The 21,301-nt window shown below is 40.3% G+C and overlaps 1 protein-coding gene across 1 annotated transcript in view; it reads right to left on the minus strand.

Moving 5' to 3' along the window:
* LOC110536277 (secreted frizzled-related protein 1) overlaps positions 1-11,356 on the minus strand; it is a 34,192-nt gene extending 22,836 nt beyond the window's left edge. The window contains exons 1-2 of the mRNA XM_021621974.2: positions 10,560-11,356; positions 1,568-1,648 (exon numbers count right to left, since the gene is read on the minus strand). Of these exons, the coding sequence (XP_021477649.1) occupies positions 1,568-1,648; positions 10,560-11,085 (607 nt within the window). The 5' untranslated portion in view covers positions 11,086-11,356. The remainder of the gene's footprint in view (positions 1-1,567; positions 1,649-10,559) is intronic.
* Positions 11,357-21,301: the final 9,945 nt, after the last annotated feature.

A 21,301-nucleotide genomic window follows, 5' to 3' on the forward strand; every position in this document is an offset into this window, starting at 1 on the left:
AGTAAAGCAAGTTTATACTCATTCATTACTATGCTAGTAAAGCATGTTTATGCTCATTCATCACTATGCTAGTAAAGCAAGTTTATACTCATTCATTACTATGCTAGTAAAGCAAGTTTATACTCATTCATTACTATGCTAGTAAAGCGTGTTTATGCTCGTTCATCACTATGCTAGTAAAGCGTGTTTATGCTCGTTCATTACTAAGCTAGTAAAGTGTGTTTATACTCATTCATTACTATGCTAGTAAAGCATGTTTATGCTCATTCATCACTATGCTAGTAAAGCAAGTTTATACTCATTCATCACTATGCTAGTAAAGCATGTTTATGCTCGTTCATCGCTAGGCTAGTAAAGCATGTTTATGCTCGTTCATCGCTAGGCTAGTAAAGCGTGTTTATACTCATTCATTACTATGCTAGTAAAGCATGTTTATGCTCATTCATCACTATGCTAGTAAAGCAAGTTTATACTCATTCATTACTATGCTAGTAAAGCATGTTTATGCTCGTTCATCGCTAGGCTAGTAAAGCAAGTTTATACTCATTCATTACTATGCTAGTAAAGCATGTTTATGCTCATTCATCCCTATGCTAGTAAAGCAAGTTTATACTCATTCATTACTATGCTAGTAAAGCATGTTTATGCTCGTTCATCGCTAGGCTAGTAAAGCATGTTTATGCTCGTTCATCGCTAGGCTAGTAAAGCATGTTTATGCTCGTTCATCGCTAGGCTAGTAAAGCATGTTTATGCTCGTTCATCGCTAGGCTAGTAAAGCGTGTTTATGCTCGTTCATCGCTAGGCTAGTAAAGCATGTTTATGCTCGTTCATCGCTAGGCTAGTAAAGCGTGTTTATGCTCGTTCATCGCTAGGCTAGTAAAGCATGTTTATGCTCGTTCATCGCTAGGCTAGTAAAGCATTTTTATGCTATAGAGTAGTAGAAGGAGGTGGGTTTGTATTTTCTTCACCTTGTAAATCTACAGTCAGCTGGTACTAAATCCATGAGCCTCTATGAGACTTAATGTCGAACTGATCCCTTTTTCTGTTTTTCTTACAGTTAATCTACATTAACTGGCTTTTCTTTTCAGAACCCTTCTGTTTCCAATAGACTGGTTAACCCCACTAAATACCTCACTTTTAAGATCATACCAAGAGTTGACTGTGCAGTGCTATGGGCCATCATCTATAGCTGAGATAAAGCAAGAGATAAAGCAAAAGGCAAGAGTCGGGAATGCATGTAAGTAAGAAAACCTAGTGCCAAGAGTGTCACTTTAACTTCTCTAAGCTTGATATGTAAATATCTTACTATGTACTTTGTCGACATAAGGTGGGTGGGAGGAAGGGATCATTAGGTCTGTCTGAGGCATATATTCCAGAGCTGTAAGGATAAACATACTGCTGTAGCCTACTGTATGTGGTTCCAGGTGTATAGGCTACTATCCTGTGGTGTTGGCAAACATGATCCACAGGTATGGTAGCCCATAGGAAAACATGTCATGACAAAACGTGTGTGTGCATGTGTATCATCGGTATGTAAATGGTAGTGTTAGGGTTAGGAGAAGCTTACCAAACTCGCTGGCACACATGTGCTCTAGAATGATGTCTGTTTTCATTTCATTGTCACATGGGGGACATATGGGGGAATAACCTGTGAAAAGGAGGGAGGAGAGACAGTCTATTTAGAGGGTAAGACATGTAGCACTGACACAGTAATCTACCAGTTAACATAGCTCTGAAGAAAATGGAACAAGACTGAAAGGATCAGCAGGAAATCCAGTATCCTCAAAACAGGATTTCTAGAATACCTACCAATTCAAACAGCTGTCAGGCAATACAACTGAATCCCTAACAGACCCAAGCATTGTTCACACCTCTATTTACTTCAACATCAGCTCATTTCCCATGGTAGTAACACTGTTTTACCACCTATCTCCCTGCCTGTGCTTCACATCAGTCTTGCAGACAAAATCTTATGTAAACACCTACAGTACAGTTCAAAAGTTTGGGGTCACTTAGAAATGTTCTTGTTTTAAAAGAAACCCACATTTTTTTTGTCCATTAAAATGACATCAAATTGATCAGAAATACAGTGTAGACATTGTTAATGTTGTAAATGACTATTGCACCTGGAAACGGCTGATTTGTAATGGAATATCTGCATAGGCAAACAGAGGCCCATTATCAGCAATGTCACATTGTGTTAGCTAATCCAAGTTTATTATTTTAAAAGGCTAATTGATCATTAGAAAACCCTTTTGCAATTATGTTAGCACAGCTGAAAACTGTTGTCCTGATTAAAGAAGAAATAAAACTGGCCTAAAATAATGTACTTTACTCAGAAAAATAAACAGCCAATAAATCCACGCAGGGATAACAAACCCCAACACAAAAGACTAACACAAAACCAGGAACAATCACGCACAAAACATAATGGAAACCAGAGGGTTAAATAGGGAAATAATAGTAACGTAATGGTAACCAAGTGTGTACAAGACATAACAAATGGAAAAAGAAACGTGGATCGGTGGCAGCTAGAAAGCTGGTGACGACGACCGCCGAACGCCGCCCGAACAAGGAGAGGCACCAAGGAGAGGAACAAGGAGAGGCACAAGTAAAAAAATTGTTTAAATGTTTACAGACAGATTATTTCACTTATAATTCACTATATCACAATTCCAGGGGGACAGAAGTTAACATTCACTAAGTTGACTGTGCCTTTAAACAGCTTGGAAAATTCCACAAAATTATGTCATGGCTTTAGAAGCTTCTGATTGACTGAAATTATGTCAATTAGCCTATTGGAGATGTACCTGTGGATGTATTTCAAGGCATACCTTCAAACTCGGTGCCTCTTTGCTTGACATCATGGGAAAATCAAAAGAAATCAGCCAAGACCTCAGAAAAAAATTGTAGACCTCACAAGTCTCTTTCACCCCTGGGAACAATTTCCAAAAGCCTGAAGGTATCATGTTCATCTGTTCAAACAATAGTACGCAAGTAGAAACACCATGGGACCACACAGCCGTCATACCACTCAGGAAGGAGACGCGTTCTGTCTCCTAGAGATGAACATACTTTGGTGCGAAAATTGCAATCCCAGAACAACAGCAAAGGACCTTGTGAAGATGCTGGAGTAAACAGGTACAAAAGTATATATATATATCCACAGTAAAACGAGTCCTATATTGACATAACCTGAAAGGCCGCTCATCAAGGAAGAAGCCAATGCTCCAAAACCGCCATAAAAAAGCCAGACTACGGTTTGCAACTGCACATGGGGACAAAGATTGTACTTTCTGGAGAAATGTCCTCTGGTCTGATGAAACAAAAATAGAACTGTTTGGCCATAATAACCATTGTTATGTTTGGAGGAAAAAGGGGGAAGCTTGCAAGCAGAAGAACACCATCCCAACCGTGAAGCACGGTGGTGGCAGACTGGTGCACTTCACAAAATAGATGGCATCATAAGGTAGGAAAATTATGTGGATATATTGAAGCAACATCTCAAGACATCAGTCATGAAGTTAAAGCTTGGTTGCAAATGGGTCTTCCAAATGGACAATGACCCCTAGCATACTTCCAAAGTTGTGGCAAAATCGTTTAAGGACAACAAAGTCAAAGTATTGGAGTGGCCATCACAAAGCCCTGACCTCAATCCTATAGAAAATGTGTGGGCAGAACTGAAAAAGCGTTTGCGAGCAAGGAGGCCTACAAACCTGACTCAGTTACAGCAGCTCTGTCAGGAGGAGTGGGACAAAATTCACCCAACTTATTGTGGGAAGCTTGTGGAAGGCTACCCAAAACGTTTGACCCAAGTTAAACAATTTAAATGCAATGCTACCAAATACAAACTGAGTGTATGTAAACTTCTGACCCACTGGGAATGTGATGAAAGAAATTAAAGCTGAAATAAATCACTCTCTACTATTATTCTGACATTTAACATTCTTAAAATAAAATGGTGATCCTAACTGATCTAAGACATGGACATTTTATTAGGATTAAATGTCAGGAATTGTGAAAAACTGAGTTTAAATATATTTGGCTAAGGTGTATGTGAACTTCCGACTTCAACTGTACATACACATTCCCTGTTACTTGAGACTTTTAAGGAAGATTAGGCCTTATTAATCACTGTCAGAACAGATTCTGAAGAAAAAGTCTGTGAACCCTTTGGAATTACCCGGATTTTTCTATAAATTGGGCATCAAATTTTATCTGATCTGAATCTCAGTCACGGTAATAGACAAACATAGTGTGCTTAAACTAATAACACACAAATTATTGTATTTTTCTTGTCTACATTGAATACATAATTTAAACATTCAACAGTGTAGGTTGAAAAAAGTATGTGAACCCCTAATCTAATGACTTCTCCAACAGCTAATTGGAGTAAGGAGCCAGCTAACCTGGAGTCCAATCAATGAGACGAGATTGGAGATGTTGGTTAGAGTTGCCTTTCCCTATAAAAAAAATCACAAAATTTGAGTTTGCTGTTCACTTGAAGCATTGCCTGATGTGAACCATGCCTCGAACAAAATAAATCTCAGAAGACCTAAGATTAAGCATTGTTGACCTGCATAAAACTGGAAAGGGTTACAAAAGTATATCTAAAAGCCTTGATGTTCATCAGTCCACGGTAAGATAAAAAGCTCAGCACTGTTGCTGTTCTCCCTAGGAGTGGCCGTCCTGCAACGATCTGCAAGAGCACAGTGCAGAATGCTCAAAGAGGCTAAGAAAAATCCTAGAGTGTCTGCTAAAGACTTACAGATATTTATTGAACATCCTAACATCTCTGTTGACTCTGTCTGTCTACGATACGTAAAACACTAAACAAGAATGGTGTTCATGGGACCCTCCCATGAAACAAAAACATTGCTGCACATCTGAAGTTTGCAAAGGTGCACCTAGATGTTCCACAGTGCTACTGTCAAAATATTCTGTGGACAGATGAAACTACAGTTGAGTTGTTTGGAAGGAACATACAACACTATGTGTGGAGAAAAAAATGAACAGCACACCACCATCAAAACCTCATCCTAACTGTAAAGTATGGTGGAGGGAGCATCATGGTTTGGGGCTGCTTTGCTTCCTCAGGGCCTGGACAGCTTGCCAACCTCTGACGGAAAAAGGAATTCCCAAGTTTATTAAGACATTTTTCAGGAGAATGTTAGGCTATCTGTCCGCCAATTGAAGCTTATCAGAAGTTGGGTGATGCAACAGGACAACGACCCAAAACACAGAAGTAAATCAACAACAGAATGGCTTCAACAGAAGAAAATATGCCTTCTCGAGTGGCCCAGTCAGAGTCCTGACCTCAACCCAATTGAGATGCTGTGGCATGACCTCAAGAGAGCAGTTCACACTAGACATTCTAAGAATATTGCTGAACTGAAACAGTTTTGTAAAGAGGAATGGTCCAAAATTCCTCCTGACCATTGTGAAGGCCTGATCTGCAACTACAGAAAACGTTTGGTTGAGGTTATTGCCGACAAAGGAGGGTCAAGCAGTTATTAAATCCAAGGGTTCACATACTTTTTCGACCCTGCACTGTGAATGTTTACACGGTGTGTTCAATAAAGACATGAAAACGTATCATTGTTTGTGTGTTATTAGTTTAAGTAGACTGTGTTTGTCTATTGTTGTGACCTAGGCGAAGATCAGATCGAATTTTATGACCAGTTTATGCAGAAATCCTGGTATTTCCAAAGGGAAATAGAGTCTTTCTTATAGTCTTTCTTTCCACTGTATGCACTGACTGTGCAGATGGAGAGATGACTGAATGAAGCTGGAAAATCTTCCACTCAGGGTTCGATATTTATTTTCAGTTACAGGAGCCAAGTTACACATGAAATGTTTAGAATATTTTGACATTATGATTTAAAACAATGAACGATTGTGACTATATAGTGTAACAACTATGGATAGTGTCTTTGTCAAGTGATGTTCATGAATTTTCTGATAATAACTGTTCTGTTCTTTCTCAAACAACATTTGGAAGGCTGCAAGGTTTAACATCTAAACTCTAAACAAATGAACAGATGGTGAAATATAAATCAATACATATTAACACGCACGTATTCTGTTTTGTTGTGATTGCTAGTTGTCCATGATGTGTGTTTGACAGAACCTTGTGAAAGTTACACCCAGGTGGAAAGAGCTTGTGAGAACAGGCACTGTTTACAGAGTCAGAGAGTCACTATTTTCTATTTCATCTTGTTTCTACTCTAAATCAATTACTGCTTGCTTCATACATGTTCAGCAGCAGTGGAGAGGCTCTTTAAATAAAATACATGACCCACTGGGCAAAACCTGGTTGAATCAATGTTGTTTCCACATAATTTCAAGAGAAAAAACTCAATGATGACGTTGAATAAACGTGGAAAACTAATTGGATTTGCAAAAAGTCGTCAACGTAGGGGCATGCGTTCCAAATGGCACCTTATTCCATATGTAGTGCACTACTTTTGACGAGAGTCTTTGTGACACACATTGTGGATCTCTGTGTGGTCCCAAAGCTCCAACAGGAGACCTTTCTCAGGCTGCTGGGCTACTGCCCAAACAGCACACACACCACCATGTTGGCTCCACAAACACCACCATGTTGGACCCCCCCTCAACCCAACACGTCCCAGTAGCAGAGGGACTACCTCAGATATACAGTAAGTGCTGTGTAACTGCAGCACCATGGAGTGAGAAAGACCTCTTCATCGGGTGCTGGACTGTTAAGTCACCAGTCACCATATCAATGTAATCCTGCTGTAAGACAAGTCATTCATGTTCAGAATGGAGGAAATGTTTGAACACTAAGCTAACACTGTTTTGCAGCATGCATATGTTATACAATGTAGATCAAAACGTAAGGAGGTTGATGATGGAAAGTCCCTTTTAATTTATGAGCAACTCTGGATGAGGTGGTTGTACTTCCCCTTCTCTGGGACACCTCTAGTTAAAGAGCAGAGCAGAATTTCCAACTCATCCAGATTCCTGCCAGGGACACTGGTATGGCAATAAAATACTACAACCCATGGCAGGAACAAGAATTGTAGACACAATTTGTCCTTTCATTGTGAAAGGCCTTCTGTAGCATTGATTTCTGTTGTAATTTCGTGATTTTTGTTTTGTTTGTTTACAAAACATATCTAAACCATTGTTACTACCAAGCTGTTGGGTAAATTTTGTCATTTTGACCACTGAAGCTGCATCCCAAATGGCACTCATTTCCCTTTATAGAGCACTACTTTTGACCAGAGCCCTAGACAGAAAGGCAGCATGGGTCTGAGGTCTTTTGGAGTTCACTGTAGCCTTGAAACACCGTTTATTACATTAGCGAAATTGACATGGCCTGTTTTTCATTTTTTTTTTATCTCTCATCGTGGCCCTCTGGTATTCACTCTTAGAAATACCACTGTATCTGCTCATCAAATTAAGCTATAGGGTAATTCCACATTAACAACGTGATGCCGAGACTCAGATTCTTCATGTTAAAATGTATGTCAAACAAAAACCATGATTACAAAGTTAAACAAACCATACAACTATTTGCACAATGACTACTTTTAATAATTTCTACTGACTATTTGACAAAAACACATTTACTTGGTAACAGAATGACAGCACAAACAGCACAAACTGTCGTTCTGTTACCAAGCTTTGCATCTGCACTACTCTTCACCAGAAGTGGGCGGGCAGAGCAAACAGAGCGAGGCGGTGGAAAGGACGGGACAGGCAGAGCAGTGACTGTATGGATAGTCCATATCTCCAATCATCTTTCTTTATAGTGATGTTGTGTTTCCATAAGTGAATGAATTAGTCTAATTTACAGTGGCTTGCGACAGTAAGTAAACCTTGGCATTTTTCCCATTTTGTTGCCTTACAACCTGGAATTAAAATTTATTTTTGAGGGGGTTGTATCGTTTCATTCACACAACATGCCTAACACTTTGAAGATGCAAAATATGTTCTGTTGTGAAACAAACAAGAAATAAGACAAAAAACTAAAAAACTTGAGCGTGCATAAATATTCACCTCCCCAAAGTCAATACTTTGTAGAGCCACCTTTTGCAGCAATTACAGCTGCAAGTCTCTTGGGGTATGTCTCTAAAAGCTTGGCACATCTAGCCACTGGGATTTTTGCCCATTCTTCAAGGCAAAACTGCTCCAGCTCCTTCAAGTTGGATGGGTTACGCTGGAGTAGAGCAATCTTTAATTCATACCACAGATTCTCAGTCAGATTCTCAATTCTCGATTGAGGTCTGGACTTTAACTAGGCCATTCCAAGAAATTGAAATGTTTCCCCTTAAACCACTTGAGTGTTGCTTTAGCAGTATGTTTAGAGTCATTGTCCTGCTGGAAGGTGAACCTCCGTTCCAGTCTCAAATCTCTGGAAGACTGAAACAGGTTTCCCTCAAGAATTTCCCCGTACTTAGCGCCATCTATAATTCCTTGAATTCTGACCAGGTTCCCAGTCCCTGCCGATGAAAAACATCCCCGCAGCATGATGCTGCCACCACCATGCTTCACTGTGGGCATGGTGTTCTCAGGGTGATGAGGTGTTGGGTTTGCGCCAGACATAGCATTTTCCTTGTTAGCCAAAAAGCTAAATTTGTGTCTCATCTGACCAGAGTACCTTCTTCCATATGTTTGGGGAGTCTCCCACATGCCTTTTGGTGAACACCAAATGTGCTTGCTTATTTTTCTTCTTTAAGCCATGGTTTTTTTCTGGCCACTCTTCTGTAAAGCCCACCTCTGTGGAGTGTACGGCTTAAACTGGTCATATGGACAGATACTCCAATCTCCACTGTGGAGCTTTGCAGCTCCTTCTGGGTTAGCTTTGGTCTCGTTGTTGCCTCTCTGATTAATGCCCTCCTTGCCTGGTCTGTGAGTTTTGGTTTGTGGCCCTCTCTTGGCAAGTTTGTTGTGGTGCCATATTCTTTCAATTTTTTTTAGAATGGATTTAATGGTGCTCTGTGGGATGTTCAAAGTTCTGTATTTTTGTATAATCCAACCCTGATCTGTACTTCTCCACAACTTTGTCCCTGACCTGTTTGGAGAGCTCCTTGGTCTTCATGGTGCCGCTTGCTTGGTGGTGCCCCTTGCTTACTGGTGTTGCAGACTCTGGGGCCTTTCAGAACAGGTCTATATATGCACTGAGATCATGTGACAGATCATGTGACACTTAAATCCACCTGTGTGCAATGTTGTGACTTCCCGAAGGTATTTGGGTGCACCAGATCTTATTTAGGGGCTTCATAGCAAAGGCGGTGAATACATACGCACACACCACTTTTCTGCTTTTTATTTTTTTCATTTCACGTCACCAATTTGGACTATTTTGTGTATGTCCATTACATGCAATCCAAATGAAAAGACAATTTAAAGTATAGGTTGTAATACAACAAAATAGGAAAAACGCCAAAGGGGATGAATACTTTTGCAAGGCACTGTAGCATGTACAGTATGGTAAAGACAACCAATCGCCTGCCTGCCCAGCTGGGTCATTACAATTCAAAACAATGCATTCTAAAATAAATGACACACTCACTTTTGGTGAGTTTAGGCCATAAATGTGTTTTTGTCAAATGTTCTGTTGAAATTGTTAAAAGTAGTCCCTAGGATTGTTTAACTTTGCAATCATTGGTTTTTGTTTAACATACATTATAAAGTGAAAAATTGGGGTCTCAGCATCACTCACTCTGTTACCGTGGAATTGCCCTATGCACCTTTCTTGGGAGTTCTAAAGGAAGAGGTCAGTAATTGAGAGGTGGTTATTAATAGATGTATCAGTTATTTGGCTGGACTCCCAGTATTCAACAAACACCTTGAAATTCATTGCTACCATCTGTTAAGGAGTTTTACAATATAACTTGTTTGTCAATAGCGAGCAACTTAACATTTGCTCGAAAGAGAGGTTATCTCTTGGTAAAGACAGAAGCGTATATTGCTCTGAACTAACGAAGTAAATGCTTTACTATCTCACTCTTATATTCTTTGAGATAATCGAATCGAGAAATAATCTAAGCAGTCATGGGAAAAATGATCCCAAAAGGTTGTGAATGGTCGTTTGCATGAGGTTTGAAATCAACAAACATATTTTAACCCCTGAAACAACAATCTGCTGCCTACTGCATGGGTGTTGATTCTCACACTTTTTCAAAGCAGTGACTGAGTGTTCTCAGTCAAGTACTGCAGCTATATGGTGTTCACATTAGTTTGTGTTCCCCAATCCAGATATTTGATAATGCTTATTACAGATTATCATGGTTTATTCACAAAATTGATTCAAAAATGTTTATACAATTGAAAATAAATCATAATAAAAACTGCTTCCAAGTGAAGAATGTAATGTCAGTTGAACAATACAGCTTACAAACTCCTAGCCAACACCTCAGTTATTTAAGCATTATGCCAAGCAATGGCACAGTTTCAGATCTGGTACCAGGCTGAGAGATCTTATAAATCACATAGGGATTTTATATGTAATTATATATATATAGACATGATGACAGGCATGATGCCTGCTGGTAGGTAGGTAGGTAGGTAAGTAGGTATAGCCTTACCTGTGGGCTTGGTAGCTTCAGTGGCGTTGGGTGCAGTCATGGCAATGCACACGTCATCCTGGGGAAACTTGTCACAGGTGAGCATCTCAGGCCAGGGGAAGCCGAAGGACTCCATGATAGGGGTGCAGCCATCTCGTACAGCCTCACACAGCCAGCGGCAGGGGTATATGGGACGCTCCAGGCACACTGGGGCAAACAGGGAGCAGAGGAACACCTGGGTACCCGGGTGGCAGCTCTTATGCACCAGGGGCACCCAGCTGCCCGCCTGCTGCTTCACCTCAGCCATAGTCTCATGCTCCAGTAGGTTAGGCAGCAGCATCTGGTTGTAGCCCACATTGTGGCACAGCCTCAGGTCCTCTGGGATATCCACACATTGAGGAGGCTTGCCATAGCTGCGACCACCATTGTACAAGTCCGATTTCCAGCTCAGGTATTCATACTCAGAGGCTCTGCTCGTAGACACCACTGCCATGGTCAAAGCCAGGGGGATGATTCTCCAACGGCACAAAGGTTCAATGGACCTCATTGTTCACAACAGAGGAGAGTCTACAGGATAAAAGTAAAATGCAACTCACTGGAGCTTTCAGTATAGAATAGAACAGACCTGCTTCAAGAGAAAAAATAAATGTAGAAACGCTCCAAGAGTCCAGTGGATAAATGTTCTCTGAATAGAAAGTTTCAGGTTTCAGTATAACTCCACTCCTGCCTCCTCTTGTTGCACCCCCGCTGTTCTGTTCCCTTCTGCAGGGACTGACTCACACAACCGCCTGTAAAGATAACTGCCTGGAGTATGGCAGCTGGGAAACAAGAGGAAATTGTGAAGTGTGCTTCGGCCAATCCGAAAGCGTCTGCGCCTTTTGGCACTCACATGTCAATCAAAGTGCTCAATTACCCACTGCGTAGAACACGGCTCAACTTTCCCTACCCCCTTCATTAGCCTTTCTCTTCCTTTGTCAAAACAAAGACCTTTTCTTGACACCAAACCAAAAAAAGATTTAATAGTGGGTCAAACGGACGCGCGCAATCAATTGACAGCCATTACGCACAGTAGCCTACATTTTTTTTAGCGATTTTGGACAGTTATTTGGAGAATTATATTTGACAAGAAACAGTATTTACTTCCAACGTCAATATGCAGAAATACAGTATGCTCAACAAATATAAGGAACTAGGCGAAAAACTTTCAAAAGTTTTAAGTCAAAGTAAACTATGTTAAATATATCTGAAAACAAAATGAGTTCAGACCAATAGTGTTTAAAGATACTTAACGTCACACATTCTAAATGTAAATAACAGTCATATTGTCCTGACGTGAAGAACAGATAATACTGTTAAATTAAATATACATTTTTATTTCAGTCTAGGCTACTTAGATGTAATTCGATTTTGTTCAAGTAAAAGTGTCCATCTGCATGTCACTCCAAGTATTATTAATAGCTTTCCCAGATTAGACAGGACTAAGACAAAAGATGGGGAATCTACCAATTTAAATGTGCATTAATTTCCATGCCATTGTCTTGTTAATAACGTAACCCAATGAAACACTCCACATTAGAAAACAAAGCAGACAAAGGTGGTCCCTATAGCCTAAACATTAAATCGCATTGGTCTTTCCATTTAGCAGAAATACTGTGAGCTTTAAAATAAAATAAAAATGCATCTAGATTTGACATCACAGAAGCCATGGTCTTCCACTATAGCCACATGTGGTTAGTTTAGGTGACACATACTTTTTCATTTATAATGCAATTCCAATCTACAGGATCATCATAGAACTGCCAATAAACTGGGATAAGGGTTATGCTGATATTATGTCTGTTTAGCAGTGCTGCTACATAGACAGCTTAATGAGGTTTAGGCACCCAACTACAGTTTGCACACAGTAGGGATTGCTAAAGCAAACTCCAAGTATTTAAGACTGGGGTGGAGGTGAGGGGAGTCTTTTAAATTTATTTTCTTCTCTCCTCTCCAGACCTGGCTTCACTCAGATGAATGAGAAAACTGAATTCCTTGGCTGCAATCGCAAATGGCACCCTATTCCCTATAAATAGTATACTACTTTCAACCAGGGCCTGTAAATCTCTGGTTTAAGGAAGTGCAATATGTAGGGAATAGGGTGCCATTTGGGATTCCTACCATGTCTGTCAGGAATAATGTGACTAACTGTGAAGCCAGCAGCTGAAAACAGTCTGTGACTGGGATGTTCCACATACATGGAGCTAGGTAGCAGCAACCTAAAACCATTTCAGAGTACAGCCAAGAATAAACACGCAAAAATGACTATAGACCAATATATCAGCTTGTGTGACATTGGATGTCAGAGTCTGGACAATTTCTAATGATACCATGTTGAGTCTAAACATACAGTACCAGTCAAATGTTTGGGCACACCTTCTCATGCAAGGGTTTTTCTTTATTTTTACTATTTTCTACATTGTGGAAGACATCAAAACTGTGAAATACAGATATAGAATCATGTAGTAACCGTAGCCACCCTTTGCCTTGATGACAACTTTGCACACTCTTGACATTCTCTCAACTAGCTTCACCTGAAATGCTTTTCCAACAGTCTTGAAGGAGTTCCCACATATGCTGAGCACTTGTTGGCTGCTTTTCCTTCACTCTGCGGTCCAACTCATCCCAAACCATCTCAATTGGGTTGTGGAAATCTGATGCAGTGCTCCATCACTCTCCTTCTTGGTCAAATAGCCCTTACACAGCCTGGAGGTGTGTTGGGTCATTGTCCTCTTGAAAAACAAATTAAATTCCCACTAAGCGCAAACCAGATGGGATGGGGTATTTCTTTGCTGCAATGCCTCCATGAAGGCCTGATTCACGCAGTTTCCTCTAAACAGTTGATGTTAAGATGTGTCTGTTACTTGAAATCTGTGAAGCATTTATTTTGGCTTCAATTTCTGAGGCTGGTAACTCTAATCAACTTATCCTCTGCAGCAGAGGTAATTCTGGGTCTTCCTTTCCTGAGGCGGTCCTCATGTGAGCCAGTTTCATCATAGCGCTTGATGGTTTTTGTGACTGCACTTGAAGAAACTTCATGAAATTTTTCACATTGACTGACCTTCATGTCTGAAAGTAATGATGGACTGTCGTTTCTATTTGCTTATTTGAGCTATTATTTCCATAATGTGGACTTGGTCTTTTACCAAATAGGGCTATCTTCTGAATACTTTGTCACAACACAACTGATTGGCTCAAATGCATTAAGAAGTTAAGAAATCCCACAAATTCACTTTTAACAAGGCACACCTGTTAATTGAAATGCATTCCAGGTGAAATGCATTCCTACCTCATGAAGCTGGTTGAGACAATGCCAAGAGTGTGCAAAGCTGTCATCAAGGCAAAGCGTGCCAAATATAAAATATATTTTAATTTGTTTTTGGTTACTGCATGATTCCATATGTGTTATTTCATAGTTTAACTATCATCCCTATTATTCTACATTTTAGAAATTAGTACAAATAAAGAATGAGGAGGTGTGTGCAAACTTTTGACTGGTACTGTATGTATATTTTTTTATTATAGAAATAGACATTACATCTGTGAAGTGGCTTGCAAGGTTTGTGAGAAAAAAAATCTTACGACACACCACAACAGTCATTTGCAGAGAAGAAAAGGATATTCAACATACTATAGTCCTAGTTTTCCAGTGGAAGTCATTGTTAACAACACATTGTTAAGCTAGAAAGCTAGACTGATTCATATTCATGTTGTATGAACTTCAAAAGGAGCACTTAGATTGGGGTTGCATATGTTTTAACAATAGAGAGACTAAATATTTGAACTTTCAGGGCCCAAGAAAAACTTGTTTGCGATTAGATCTTTAACAATCATCCATCTCAATTCAACAGTGTTTAACTACATAATCTCACATACAGTACATGTTCATGTATAGTATCCCCATTTTGGTAGAGCAGAGCTAACATATATGTTGCTAAACATCAGTCATTAGTGTTAGCTAAACACCAGCTCTCCTCTAGGCCATAACGTCTTAGTAAGTGTGACAAGTTGTATGTACACTGAACAAAAATATATGTTTATTGAGCTGAAATAAAAGATACCAGAAATGTTTAATACGCACAAAAATATTATTTCTCTAAAATATTGAGCACAAATTTGTTTACATCCCTGTTAGGGATCATTTCTCCTTTGCCAAGATAATCCATCTACCTGACAGGTGTGCATATCAAGAAGCTGATTAAACAGCAGGATCGTTACATAGGTGCACCTTGTGTTGTGGACAATAAAAGGGCAATCTAAATGTGCAGTTTCATTACACAACACAATGCCACAGATGTCTCAAGTTTGAGGGAGCTTGCAATTGGCATGCTGACTGCAGGAATGTCCACAATATCTGTGGAGAAAAAATGTAATGCTAACTTTCTACGATAAGCCACTTCCAACATTGTTTTAGAGAATTTGGCAGTACATCCAACCACCCTCACAAGCGCAGACCACGTGTATGTTATTGTGGGGGCCGAGCGGTTTGCTGATGTCAACGTTGTGAACAGAGTGCCCCTTGGTGGTGGTGTTATGGTATAAGCTATGGACAATGAACACAATTACATTTCATCGATGGCAATTTGAATGCACAGAGATAACGTGACGAGATCCCGAGGCCCATTGTCTTGCCATTCATCTGCCTTCATCACCTTATGTTTCAGCATTATAATGCACACACCCATGTCGCAAAGATCTGTACACAATTCTTTAAAGCTGAAAATGTCACATTTCTTCCATGGCCTGCATACTCACCAGACATGTCACCCATCAACGTGTACAACAGCGATTTCCAGTTCCCGCCAATGCCAAGCAACTTCACACAGCTATCGAAAAAGAGTGGGACAGCATTCCACAGTCCACAATCAACAGCCTGATCATGAGTTGCGCTGCATGAGGCAAATGGTGGTCACTTCAGATACTGACTGGGTTTCTGATCCACACCCCTACCATTTTTTAAAGGTATCTATGACCAACAGATGCATATCTGCATTCCCAGACATGTAAAATCTGTACAGTGCCATGCAAAAGTATTCATCCCCCTTGGCGATTTTCCTATTTTGTGGCATCACAACCTGCAATTTAAATGGATTTTTATTTGGATATCATGTAATGGACACACACAAAATAGTCCAAATTGGTGAAGTGAAAAAAACAACTTGTTTAAAAAAATTCTTAAATAAAAAAACAGAAAAGTGGTGTGTGTATTTACCCCCTTTGCTATGAAGCCCCTAAATAAGATCTGGTGCAACCAATTACCTTTACATTTATTTTACCATTGCATTTCATGGGTGGCAGGTAGCCTAGTGGTTAGAGTGTTGGGCCAGTAACCGAAAGGTTGCTAGATTGAATCCCTGAAATGACAAGGTAAAAGTCTGTTGTTCTGCCCCTGAACAAGGCAGTTAACCCACTGTCATTGTAAACAAGAGTTTGTTCTTAACTGACTTGTCTAGATTTTAAAAAATGTTCTGAGAACATAATCAAAACCTCCCAGGTAAACTTTCAGGGAACCATAGTAAAATGTTCTCAGAACCCCAAAAAATTAAGTTCCCTGAGCACGCAAAATGTTCTCAGAATGTAAAGAAACGTTTTTGCGGTCAGGAAACTTATGGCTTCGTTCCCAGAACCAATGGGAAACCAAATATGTACATTCCCACAACTTCCAAGGAACCAAATGTGCTAGCTGGGATAGCCCTGATACTGTATGTTGTGGCCAGGCACTCTCTACACAATGTGGGCCAGATAAGCAGTGTGCTCTCCCCTGCTGAGCAGTAATCCTGGAGTTATGTGAGAGGTATTTTGGCCCCAATCTTCAGGAGAACAGAAGCTTCTGTAACCTTGAGTAACCGGAGCAGCCTTTTTTTGTATCCAATCAAAAATCTCAAATCACCTGCATTAGTCATGGACAGGGCAGTGCATCCAGACAAGCCATCACAGGCCACGCTGCCATGCTACCTTACTGTCTTATGAAATTCCCTCAAGGTATAGAAGAAACATGTGCTTTGATTTGGCGATCACAACCCTTTAAGTAGCAGCAGAATGGAAGTACAATGGCAACATGTTCAGTATTCCTCTACTTCTGCACAAACAGACATTTAAAAAAAATGTAAATGCATATTTTGATAGGATTGTGATCTGTTTCAGTTCCATTCACTTCTACCAAGGTAAAGGTTCTATTTATCTTTACAGCTTATCATTGTAAAGATAGGGATCCAATCTGCATTTTACCCCCTAATTGACCTTTCACAATGGGCCAGCTTCCTATGTGTCAATCCTGTTTGCGGTAAGAATGAATTGTTTTTATTTCTTAGCGAGAAGATATGCATAATTTGATAAGGATCTTCATCATTACTCCTACAATAGCCTTACTTTAACATTAATGGACGATCAGCATGGACCTCCAGCTGTTAAGCTTTGTTTACTCTAATGTCATGCAAAGAGTCTTATCAAGAGGTTGTTCTCCATCTTATGATAAGTCAAATACCCACAATGCAGGTATTATGCAGTAACGTTAGCTTAACTATCTCAGACTCTACTCAATGCCCATGAGCACAACCCACAAAGGTTGTCAACTGTGACAGAGACAACACTTGGCTCTCTAAAGTAAGACATGAGCGAGGGCTACACTCTCCCAGCGTTAAGGGAAAATTCCACCCCAAAACTAGGTTTTGGTATTTGTTTTATTAGTCCATTGTTGATACAGTCCTATAATATTTTGCATGTCAGCAATCAAGTTTTCAAAATCTAGATCTTTCAAAATACAGCCGGTTTAATACATTTTCTATGACACATTTTAGCATTTGGTTTTGGGTGGAGTTTTCCTTTAGGTGCTACCTGACAAAAAGCACTTGTGGTTGCTGTTTCAAAACATTTTCCTTTTCCTCTCCCCCTCGGACATTCCAGAGTTTTTCAAGCTGATCATTTTCATGTATACCTTCATGTATACAGTCTCAAATCTCTGGAAGACTGAAACAGGTTTCCCTCAAGAATTCCACTGTATTTAGTGCCATCCATCATTCCTTCAATTCTGACCCGTTTCCCAGTCCCTGCCGATGAAAAACATCCCCACAGCATGATGCTGCCACCACCATGCTTCACTGTGGGCATGGTGTTCTCGGGGTGATGAGAGGTGTTGGGTTTGCGCCAGACATAGCATTTTCCTAGATGGCCAAAAAGCTCAATTTTAGTCTCATCTGACCAGAATACCTTCTTCCATATTTATGGGGAGTCTCCCACATGCCTTTGGTGAACACCAAATGTGTTGCTTATTTTTTTATTTAAGCAATGGCTTTTTTCTTGCCACTCTTCCGTAAAATCCAGCTCTGGGGAGTGTGCGGCTTAAAGTGGTCCTATGGACAGATACTCTGCTGTGGAGCTTTGCAGCTCCTTCGGGGTTATCTTTGGTCTCTTTGTTCCAACTCAGATTAATGCCCTCCTTGCCTGGTCTGTGAGTTTTGGTGGGCGGCCCTCTCTTGCCAGGTTTGTTGTGGTTACATATTCATTCAGTCTTTTTAGAATGGATTTAATGGTGCTCCATGGGATGTTCAAAGTTTCTGATATTTTTTTATAACCCAACCCTGATCTGTACTTCTCCACAGCTTTGTCCCTGACCTGTTTGGAGAGTTCCTTGGTCTTCATGGTGCCACTTGCTTGGTGGTGCCCCTTGCTTAGTGGTGTTGCAGACTCTGGGGCCTTTCAGAACAGGTGTATATATACTGTATCATCATGGCCCCTCCTCTGCAGTGCAGGGGCGGTTCCTCCTGCAGGCAGAGGAGGGTCGTTAGTGATTGGAGTCACCTGGGCTCAGGGTATTTAAACGGCTTCACTAATCACGCTGCTCTCTCTCTCTCTCTCTCTGCTCGTCCAGGTATGATCCTGTTTTGTTTGTTCCTTTGTAGTTTTGCATAGTTTTCATCCCTGCACTTTACATACACCTTACATTATGATACTTTCACACCTCATTCATTTTTCTTTGTTTAAAGTTAATTGTTTTGGTTTATAATAAAGAACCTTTTTGATTGGCCTATACCTGTTGTTCGCGTCCCCTCATTTTTGCCACAGGCTATGAGCCGGCCTGCATCACTTGGAGACTTAACTTTACGTTCATTCATGTATGTAGCAGCCTGGTCAGACAGAATTTTTGAACTGTTCTAACACAATCAAATTAGACAGACCCTCAAAAGTACTAACTTCAGAAGCTGTACACCAACGATTAAATGCAGTTGTCAAATCACGAACAAACTCAGAATAGGTTTGTGAATCTGTTTCCTGTAACAAAAACGTTGAGGATATGCACAAGCTCGTACCTTCAGAACTGCTGATTTAACTTTAACAAAAACATTACTGTCAGCTACACTCAGTGCTCCAAAAGCCTCACGTGCTTTACCTGTAAGTACACATTGCAACAACATAGTCATGTCCAAATCTGACCAAGCTCTAGCTTCCGCAATACGCTCAAATAAAGCAAAGTATGTGTCTGGATCTGACTCATCAAATTTAGGCAACAAACTAAGATTCTGTGAAACATCAAACTGTAGTAGTCCTTCTGGTCTATTAGCATTTCGCAATCGCACTATCTCCAACGGCATTTGCAACAGCTCCCTCTGCTGCTCAAAAGTTAATGAAGGGCTAGACAGAAAACTTGCACCCTCACTACTAGCAGACTGACCCCAAAAAACACAAATTTCTCTAAGACCCTGCTTTAATCTAGTTAACAGTCTTTAATTTTTTTATCAACAATCTCAATCTGATAATGTTCAGCAATTTAAATTAACTGCTCCTTAATACACAACTCTAAGGCTACCTCTGAAGGAGCTTGAACAAAACTGCTCAGAATGGAATACATTTTCCTCATTTTCCTCATTCCCCCCCCCCCCCCCCCCCCCCCCCCATAACCACGGAGGTGCTCCCGAGCCGATGTAAGGGAAAAGGGAAAGGGATGTTCTAACCACGTTCACTGCCACCTAAAACAAAAACACCACGAGCCTCCTATTGACAGTCGCTGATAAGCCTGAACAGGAGAGGACTCCCACCTGAACAAAACCCAGAAAAACCCAGAGTGAATTGCTAACCAAATTTAGCTACCAAGCTAACTAAACCAAAATAACACATGGCTCTCAAAGCTCTCTTCAACAATATTGGCCCAAACAAAACATCCCCTCAAACAAAAAAATTGGAAATCTGAACTAACTAACCCAAGTTAACTACAAAACAATAATCAAATAAGCCAAATTACAAATAAACAAACGTATCAATAATAAGACAAAGACAATCTAGACAAAACCTTTTAACTTCTTCGGGATCGGTGTCCCTTCCACGAGACTGCTGAGCTAACATAGGCTAATGCAGTTAGCACGAGAAATTTCCCAGGACATAGACATATCTGATATTGGCAGAAAGCTTAAATTCTTGTTCATGTTCTGAGATCCTGACATTAAATCGAACCATGAGGAAATCTGCAAAAAGTTCCGTAAAGCAGAAATCCGCTGGTCACGGGTGACCCTATGCCACCCCACTTCTTGTGTAGTGTTTTTATTTTGAACCAAATTAACTGGGTTGAGGCCTGAGCCGCTTTGCGCTGGCCTGCTGGGCAAGGTGTGTCTTTGCGCTAATCAAGCCTACTCGAATGACCCTGCTGCCCTGGAGCTGGAGAGGAAGTGAAAGTCAATTACACCCTAACGTTACAGCCACGAGATACAAAAAGAGCATGTAGACGAAGCCAACAAGCATCATTCTCTGTTCTTGGATTTGAATCAACTTGACCCCAAAAGAGAAGAAGAAGGAAGAAAAATACCTTTCTCACCAAACTAGAAGAAACATATGGTTTTCAGAACGTTATGTGCTAGCTGGATTTACTGCCTGTTGTGTAGATTGACTCACCAATGGAGCACCACAGTGGAGGTGTCCTAATACCCATAAAACCTAGCGGTCAAACAGGGAAATGTTTTTTCCACCTTTCGTACTGTGGTGCTCTATGATATCAATTCCCAATTTCTGTGGAAATGATGGGTCAAGTTAGTTTGCATGTTAAAGTCATAAATGTGAAAGAAACAACTCGAATTGACAGAATTAATTGGAACAAATCTAATCACACTCTGAAACAGAAACCATAAAGTGGATGTACTGTAGGCCTATTGAGTAAGACAATCCTCTCAAACATATTCTCTTTTACTTTACATAAAAAATGACCTTGACCTCACTGCAAAGTCAGCTTGAATGACATCTTCTGAAGTGAACTGCTCTTATAATTAATTTGGGATGTACTATTGATCTGCACACATAAATATTTCAAGTAGCCACATTTAGGCCTAATTAGGCATGGAAAATGTGAGCTATTTGTGACAATATCCTGATTTATGGTGAAATCACTGAGACCATGCATTTTATATGATATATATTTAAGTTGAGCACAATGCACGGCATGCTATCAGGGGTTGCCAATACCAGACACTGCTTATCTAACCCTCTCCACGTAAAGTATCTTAACACAGCACATTTTTTAATTATCCCTCAGACAGAAATGACAGATTGATTTGTGTAGAGGAAAAAAAAAAAAACAAGTCTTTGCTTTTATTTCTTATACACTGGTATAATCTGTTAGCATTGGTTGTCCTGAGATACCACTCAAGTGAGAAAACATAATCTTTCACCCAGCTAGCCGCTCAAGGTGGAAGGGCCCTGAGCAGGTCTCTGGGTCACTGCCCAAGCCTGGACTATCAATGGAGGTA

The sequence above is a fragment of the Oncorhynchus mykiss genome, chromosome 11 (assembly GCF_013265735.2).
Source record: "Oncorhynchus mykiss isolate Arlee chromosome 11, USDA_OmykA_1.1, whole genome shotgun sequence".
In the NCBI taxonomy this organism is placed as follows: domain Eukaryota; kingdom Metazoa; phylum Chordata; class Actinopteri; order Salmoniformes; family Salmonidae; genus Oncorhynchus; species Oncorhynchus mykiss.